Genomic DNA, 8,641 nt, shown 5'->3' on the forward strand with positions numbered 1-8,641 from the left:
CAGGCACGCCACACAACAGTGCTGCAAGCAGTAATACTGGGAACCAAGAGTTTTATTTTAACGCATTTTCTGTAACATGTTTTTTGTGGAAATTGAGACAATAGTGAGAAATAAAATACTGGGAAATTGGCAATTCCCTAGCTATATAAATATAAGCAGCCAGTAATTTCAACTGATAACAAGAAAGATTAAAATGATCAAAAATGGAAAATAGTTTATTCAAATCAAATACTTAATGCAAAAGAATTTACAGTCATGTTTTTTTTTATCCTGCCTCGATACAAAGGAAAACAAAGCATAATAGCATTGGCTCTTGACTAAAATTGTGTCAAATTAATGTAATTTGGTAAGCTTGATATGTATACAGTATATAATATTTTTTTGACAAAACAATGTAAATTGTGAAGTCGTAACACCTAACACTAGGGGGAAAATCGAAATTATTTCAGGCAAAATGTGTTGGAAGTTGATGGGAGCTAGGTTGAGGGTTTGATATATGGGTTAGTATTAAAGTCATGGTTACTATAATCCAATTCGTAAATGTAAAATATAACAGTGAATACGTACAGTGTTGTGTATACAGCATTATGAAGTGTCTAGCTTGCATTGCCTCTCTGTTAACACTTATCTTTGCATGACTTATCTGAACTGACATAATAATATGGAAAGCATAGGTGACATTGTACGTTTTGCTTGCATTTGTTCAGTTTTTTACGTCTATTTTTACATTCCACACTCTTATAAAAGCATAAACATCTCTTTGTTTACCAATTTTGCCTTTGTGTTTCTCCTATGATTGCAACACTTTAAAAGAAAACCTTGCCTTGAATGAAGTATATATTATAGGATGTTATATTCCCTTTCAAATAGAAGCATTTCCGTCACATTTCAGAGCTCTTCTCTCTTAAAAGTCCTTCAAGATGGCAGAGCAGAGACGTTTCTCTGTGTTTCCTTTGAATTTCTTCAACTTCCTGCTCCCATAATCACAAACAGACACACAACAAAAGACGTGACAAGTTAGCTCTGGTTACACTCATAAATAGTGCCCTGCCACTCTGACAAACAAATGAACTAAAGAAATCATGCTTCTATTTGAACAATCTGAAAGAAGAAGCTCCATGTGAACTGTGTTAAATCAAATCATAATTATAAGAAAGATCCAGGTCTTACATCTTCAGACAGCAATCCTCTGCTTGGTTTGTGAAACCTGTAAAGTAGGGAGGCAGCATGAGAGTCTGAAAGAGTCCTTTTTAGGACCCCTGAAGGTGACTCTTGGTCCTGAAATGCCACACATAAATTTGCTTCCTGTCCAGGGGAGGGCATGCCCAGTCTGGCTTGAAACAGTTCTCCCAGACATGCCTGCAGTATCTGTGATATACAATTAAACAAAATTTAAAAAAAAAATTGAATCAATGTCACACACGTAAAAGACATCAACCCAACACTTAACCCATAAAACATCTGCTGGACTACTAATGATTAATGCACACTTTGAGTGTTATTCTGTACCTTGAAGAAAAGCCTCTGGAAGGCAGGACTGGAGTCAGAGCTCATGTCTTTAATCTTGACATGGGACAGACAGTGGAGCAGCAGCAGAGAGAAGCCTCCAACTGACTGGAGCCTCTGGCGACGGACAAAGAGCGTCTCCTCTGACTCCTGTCAACAGAGCAGTTATTAAACAGTAACACATTAAAGCTGTACAAAGACATACACAACACAAGCATCATTCACAAAAAAAGCAAGCCTGATGCCACATTGTTCTCGATGTACAATGTGTCTTGCTATTTGAAAGGCAATTGAAAGATTAATTTTTCATGAATGTTTTATGATTACCTGATATACCTGATATACAAATTAGGAGCTGCAACAAATGGCCGCTAAGAGGGCAAGATGAAGAAGTGGCTACTTCACTAGTCTACATCCACGACTTCCACTTGTGGGATTGCTCCGTTGTTCCACCAGGACATTCTGCCTTTATTTAACCCACCAGGCTATTTTGCAGAAGCACTGTGGCTCTCTGGTACCGCTGCCCATGACCATTGTGATTGGATTAAAGAAATGCCAATAAACCACAGTACCGGTACGTTTTTCTCTTCCTCCCTCCTGAAATGCTGTGTGGACTAGCCAGACCCTCCTCGAAAGCATTGTGGGGGAAGGTCTGGCAAAGCGAGACTACTACTTTTACGTTTCTAACTTCTACTGGAATTCTTGTTTGCACTTAACAAGGATAGATTATGACGTCTCCAATGAAGTTATTGATAACTGCATGTTTCACTAGTTTCAAATCTGCCTTTACATGCAGCCCTAGTGGTTGCTGCAGTCATAGTGCGCAGTTTGAAGCGTTGATGGTTACTCTCGTGGCAGTTAGCTTAACAAGCTCATGACCTGCCTTTGATGTCTGAGGTTGTGGATTCAAGCTCCGTGTGATGCAGAATAAACGTGCTAATACTCATTCAGGCGTTGTACTTTGTGGATTAGAGACTTAAAGGTAAAATGAAAATTGTATTTCTCATTTGTCTTCCTGCTCTTCCTCCTCAAAATACTTGGCCCTGACTCACAGTTGCGCAGCCATCGCATCGAGATGGTTGTCCACAATCTGCAGCTGGTTTTCTCTTTCACTTAGGAAGTGTGTATCTCTCTAAAGGACTCCTAAACGGTGTAACCTGCCCCAGAAACAAACGTTATAATCGTGAGACCGTACTGGACATTTGTAGCTTGTGAAATTGCTTTTTATTTACTGATTTGAGGGGTCTTTAGTCTGACTCCTCTCCTCAGTGGAGTTTTTTTTGGCCAGAGATCAGCAGGGCTGAACAGGATGTTCTATAAAGCCTTTTACTGTTGGGAGTGTGGACTGAATTGCCCCTTCAGCATTAGTGAGGGCTCCAAAAAGAAGACGCAGCAGCAGATAGACAAAGCAAATTGCTGTTGTGATGTCTGAGCTGTTTTGTGCAAATGAAGGTGCTGCTGAGTTGTTTCACTTTTCCTTTCTTTCTGCTGTATTCATTACCATTCACCCATTTTCTCCTTTAAGAATTTTCCTTGCAGTATTTTTGATTTTGTTTCTTTTTTTTTTTAAAGCCTTTTCTCCTCTTATCCCTTGTTATTGTGCCACAAAGTCTCATTTACAATCATCATGATATTATTCAGTGGTGGAAGAAGTATTCATATGCTTTACTCAATGTGACTACGGTATATGTAACAGTAAAAGTTTCTGAATCTGTGTAATTTTTCATGTGATTATTATAATTGACCTGAAATAGCAAACAACAGAATAATTTACAGCAGGTAGACGGTGCTACAGAGCACACATTCTGACGGGTCACAGGTTTTGGCTGTTTTAGCTGTGGCTGTGTTGAATATGCAGGTAATAGGTAGCAGGAGATTTCTTTTTAAAGGCCTTATTGTATTTTAATATTATTTTAGAAGTTATCTGCTGTAGATATGACTAATATTGGGGCAGGGCCATCACAGAAAAGAAAGAAATTAAAGAACAACTAAAAACTAAAAGGGAATGTGATAGACGACTGGCGAAAGTCACTCTCGGTCAAGCTTTCATCAGATGGAGACAATTACAGGATTGTAAATGACTCAAAACCGCACCTGAGTTATTGTTATTTTTCTTGATCCATTAACATGTAAGCAGCTGGTCAAGGTGGAGCCAATTTTAACAATAATTTACTTACTTACATACTCTTGAATAGTTTAATCATTTTATAGGCTAAGGGTCTGTTACAACTTGTAAAAGCTCAGTACTTTTCTAATGTTTTCTCTCAACACTGTCGAACCATCTGAGGGAACCAGTTAAACTACAGGTACTAACATTCTCTAGAAAAGGAAATCTTAAAGCCACACGATCACAATGGCCCCACAGAGTTGAAATGGAGAATGTCACTAACATGCTTTAATGTCAAGGTAGAGGTTCCCAAGAACAATAGTGATATTAAGAAAAAAAAGTTCTTAAAATGGATGTGAGTCGGAGTGGCAAATCTGTAAGTAAATACTGGTGCCTAATGGTCACAAATGAGCAACTTTTATGTAATTGTTGCAAATTTGAACAGATAATTTGTACATGTACTGTTAAATATCTGTGGACCGCATGCTTACAGGACTTTTGGTTTTGTTGATTGAGAAACTTCAGAAAACAGCAGCTTCAGCTTTTGAAATGCTTTGATGCCTAAGGCTTCCAGATAGCTAACATCTAATCTCTAAAGCTTGTTTGGGTTTTCTTATCTCCAGACCTCAGTATGTGACACTGAACACAATTTAATTTGTAATTAGTTTTTACACAAAACGAGTGCTCAGCAGGGAACAGTATTATCCCCCTCTACCTAATCACATGGAAGAACAACCAGGAAATATATCGTCTTTTAAGATTCTGTGATATTGGAAGATATTGGATATTTTGTTACATCCATCTCTATGATATTTCAGGGGTTTTTATTTAACTTTATTGGTTGTGTTTTAGGTGCATCACTTCTGACTTAATTTTTTAATGCATGAACTTGTTATTGCCAGTTATGCCTTTACACTGTTCAGCAAATGCACTTAATTGTACTGAAAAACAAAGAAAATCTCAAATTACACTTTCACAGAAAAAAAGATCTGAGTTTACCTGATAAAAGAAGGAATTTCTGAAGGCGTTGTTAAAGTAGTTGTTGTTTGGGAGACCAGCTGCTATCTGAAGTGAAATGGCTGGAGTCTGTTGGAAAAGCGAGCGACAGCTTTTTTCATTACAATATTCTTAAACTCAACACCCAGTAAAAATGAAACAACATCAAGAAAACAACAAAAAAACAGTGAAAGTATTTCAAGTATTTATTTCAAGATGAGACATTTGAGATGATAGCTGCTGAATTCTTAAGGAAGGTCAGTTTAAAGCCCCAAAGCTCTCACACCAAAAGCCAAGTCCACCTTTGCTCTTTAACTGGAATACAGAGAAGGTTTCCTGCCTGAATACTTCAAGCTGCAGAGGCTCATAGGAAATTAGGCTCAAAAGAAATCAAATAGCTTGGGGCAAGTCAGAGCTTCAAAATTAAACAATAAGAGCAATTTAAATTAAAAGAAAAAAACGAATAAGCAACAATGGTTGAAAATAAGAGTGAAACTGCAGCACCAACCAGTTTTAGATTATGCAATGTATGCATCAGGAATAGTCCGTGCTGGTAGACCAGGAACTCTCTGGGGTTAAGGAGCGAGAGGTCCAACGGGATCAGCTCTCCCTCACATTCCCACTGAGCATCGAGGATGTCTACGAAACCCTTGCCTCTGTCTGGACAAAAACACAGAACATGACGGGTGCCAGGAACTACAGGCTATCACTTACTGTAGCCTGTCTTCATTCAACACACACAGCTGGCAAACATTTACTCAAACACAGCAAAGAAACATAAAAGGGACGATTCAGGCGTCTTGGAATCTACAGTATGAACCACATATCTGTCAAATCTGTTGTTTTGCAAGAAACAACAAGGCTAACGTTGGATGTCTGGGTTTGATACATTTTCAAATTTTTCATGGCTGTTTGTCTGGTTTTCAACAAACAATCTGAAAATCACACATCTTTTTAAATACAAAGTAATATTCTTATTTATTACACGTCTAACAAATAGTCCTAAGCATGCTCATGTCCAGAAAGAAGAAAGTTTACTATGTTGGTCAGGGTGTTATCATGCTAACATCTGCCTATTGGCACTAGAGTAAACACAAAGTTCAACTGAGGCTAGCTTAGTTGTACAGGTATTGATCATAAACTAAATTATTGAACAAATTAAAATTTGATGATGAACCTGATGGTGGCACTCAATTCATGTTCCTGTGGGGAACATAGATGCTTATACCAAATTTAATGAAAATCCATCCAAAAAGTTCCTAAGACATTTCACTTAAAACCACAAATGTAAAGCTTATTAGAGGCATTAGAGTAAAAGTTAGCGGATCACCAAAGTCAGTAGACTTCCATCTCGGAGGTCCATCAATTTTAATCCCTCCAATCCATCATATGTTCATTGAGAAACTTCAGTCTGGACCAGAGTGGTTGACGGACAGATTGACGTTGCTATCCCTAGAGTCACGCTGCTAGTGTGTCCTTTCAAAAACACAACTTCTTGAAAACTACACCAGGAACTTTTTTACTACATCATTTAACAACGCCTCAATGAAAGGGATCTGTCTAAATTAAACCCTGAGTCTCTGAAGCCAAACAAACTAACATATGCCTAAACACTAGAGGCTTATGAAACGACTACCATCTGGGCATCATCAAGCCTCTGGAAAGCAAGAAATAAAACGTGGATAAAAAACATACAGGCAGTGTTGAAATCTAAAAAATGCATGATACTTAAGGGATCTATGGTCTAAGACAGTCCAGAAAATTTAGAAAACAACTCTCTACCAAATCCAAAAAACAGTGCTAAAACTCTCCTATTCATTGTCACTTAATACTTGATAACATCACAAGTTTGAGATTTACTTCTCTGATTTCTAGCTTTTAAAGAGAGTAGCTTGTGTTCACAAATTATTGATCAAACCTTTCTTGGCAATGGAAATAGCATACTGGATTTCTTAATTTAGGTGGTTTAAAACAAGGTTGTAATCTGCCCTTTTTACAAAAGTATACCACGATATAATGGGTCCCTGATTCCGTATCTTCAAGTATTCAAAAATACATGCAATCAAGACTATATAATTGAGTTTTCTCCAGGTAGGATTGATTTGGAGATAAAATATCTCTGTGTGTAATGCTTTATTGTACATGAATACCCATTGATTATGCTGTCTACACGTGTTGTATGTGAAGGCACTCGTATATACATGTCTTTCTGCACACTCAAAAATTTAAAAAACATCTGTATAAAACCTACCTTCAAGCTCTCCTCTAAGAAGCCCTGCCCCACAGGCCCAACCCTTCAGCTGTACCTCCATGCCCTTGAACAGCTGGAACAGAGGAGAGAGCTCCAGTAGCTTGGCCCACTCCTCTTCTGGGGAATAACAGCAACATGGATGGATAACATTAACGTGACACCCCACATGTAACACATTCTATCTATGTATTTTACATCATGATGTTACCTGGAATTGTGGGGAGAGAGATAGAATGTGTAGGCTGAGCAGGCTGGCTTTCTGCTAGGAAATCAAGATTAAAATGACTCATTATCATTAAGGGAATAGTTTAACATTTTGCAAAGGTTAGCATAAATTAAGCAGAATAATAATAAAAAGTGTGTGGGGGGCTAGCCTGGCTCTATCTGACAACAAAACCAAAGAGTAAAAAGACAAGTTGTAGTTTTATGGGCGTTATGTGCAGGATTATTTACGGGCAGGTGCACGGACTTCCTAGAGCCTCTCATGGTTTCAACAAGACTCCAAGCAGTCCCTGCACCCAGCCAGGAAGTTGTTGTAAAACCACAACTTGTCAGTTTTACACTTCCCATTTAACACAAGTTAATTTGTGAGCTTTAGAGGTGTTTTTTGGATTTTGTTACCTCTGGACAAAGCCAGGCTAGCTGTTCTCCCCTGTCTTTATGCTAAGCTAAGCTAACTGGCTTCTGGCTGTAGCTTCATATTAAATGGACAGCTAGAGCAGCATCAATCTTCTCATCTACCACTCAGCAAGAAGACAAGCATACTTTCCAAAATGTGAAACTTTTCCTTTAGAGGTGTGCTTTGCTGTACAGCTAGAATGAACGCTTGAATTCCCTCGATGTGTAGATGTTGATGTGTAAATGTTTGTGTGTCCTTTCCCAGAAGGTTATTACTTGAATCTAGTAGAGAACTTGCAATAGATACACACAGTATAGCTCTCGCACACATAGCACTGAACACAGCACAGGACAACACAGGGTGAAAGGGGTTTTAAATTCAGTATTGCAGGATACAAATTGTGTTTCATCTCACCCTGGGAATGAATGCCAGTAGATGCGGTGTGTCTTTGTGAATTGTGTGTTGGTGCTGAGATGGCCTGCAGACCAGTGTCCTGGGATTGAACTAAATTGACAGGCTCCCTCAAAGACTGGGTGGAGATTCCTTTCAGAAACACACACTGTCAAAAACATTGCAAGTATCTCCTCAAGCAGCTATGAGGCTTTGTTTGGTTCCCAAGACACATTGATTTAAGGTAACGCACTTTACTTCAGAGGGCTAGTTCTGATGGAAACAAACTGTTTATTTCTAATCATTGTACCTTACCCTAGTAGTTTCTGTACTTGTCGTTTGTTGGACATGATACAACCTTTCTTACTTTCAACACTTGTCAGAATCATAATTATCACCTGATGTTTCACCGTTCTTTTACCTCCTTCTACTCTATCTCACATTTCCAGAGACTCTATTAAATAAACCAAACAACACCCTGGAGCTATTGATTTCTTACTCCAGCATACAGCAACATTGTTTCCAACACAGTGGCTATTTCCCTTCCCACAGAGAACATACTTCACACATACTTGTACACATGCTCTTTCTACACACATATACAGATATGTTATCATCAGGCTTGAAGGGCATAAGAAGCATATACAGTACCTTTCACAACAGGCACAGAGGCTGTCCAGACTCTGGAGGCTATCTCCAACCCGTCTGCATGCTTTGTTGACAAACCTGAAACATATAAAAAAAAAAAAAAAAAACATACTTAAAATGAAAA

The 8,641-nt window shown here is 38.4% G+C and overlaps 1 protein-coding gene across 1 annotated transcript in view; it reads right to left on the reverse strand.

Moving 5' to 3' along the window:
• Nucleotides 1-447: 447 nt before the first annotated feature.
• Nucleotides 448-8,641, reverse strand: part of si:dkey-103g5.4 (uncharacterized) — a 16,488-nt gene continuing 8,294 nt past the window's right edge. Inside the window, exons 15-23 of the mRNA XM_032509719.1 lie at nucleotides 8,521-8,595; nucleotides 7,894-8,022; nucleotides 7,069-7,122; nucleotides 6,861-6,977; nucleotides 5,118-5,269; nucleotides 4,613-4,699; nucleotides 1,510-1,656; nucleotides 1,171-1,368; nucleotides 448-971 (exon numbers count right to left, since the gene is read on the reverse strand). Coding sequence (XP_032365610.1) covers nucleotides 882-971; nucleotides 1,171-1,368; nucleotides 1,510-1,656; nucleotides 4,613-4,699; nucleotides 5,118-5,269; nucleotides 6,861-6,977; nucleotides 7,069-7,122; nucleotides 7,894-8,022; nucleotides 8,521-8,595 — 1,049 coding nt within the window. The 3' untranslated portion in view covers nucleotides 448-881. The remainder of the gene's footprint in view (nucleotides 972-1,170; nucleotides 1,369-1,509; nucleotides 1,657-4,612; nucleotides 4,700-5,117; nucleotides 5,270-6,860; nucleotides 6,978-7,068; nucleotides 7,123-7,893; nucleotides 8,023-8,520; nucleotides 8,596-8,641) is intronic.

Source organism: Etheostoma spectabile, chromosome 3 (assembly GCF_008692095.1).
Source record: "Etheostoma spectabile isolate EspeVRDwgs_2016 chromosome 3, UIUC_Espe_1.0, whole genome shotgun sequence".
NCBI classification, from domain to species: Eukaryota; Metazoa; Chordata; class Actinopteri; order Perciformes; family Percidae; genus Etheostoma; species Etheostoma spectabile.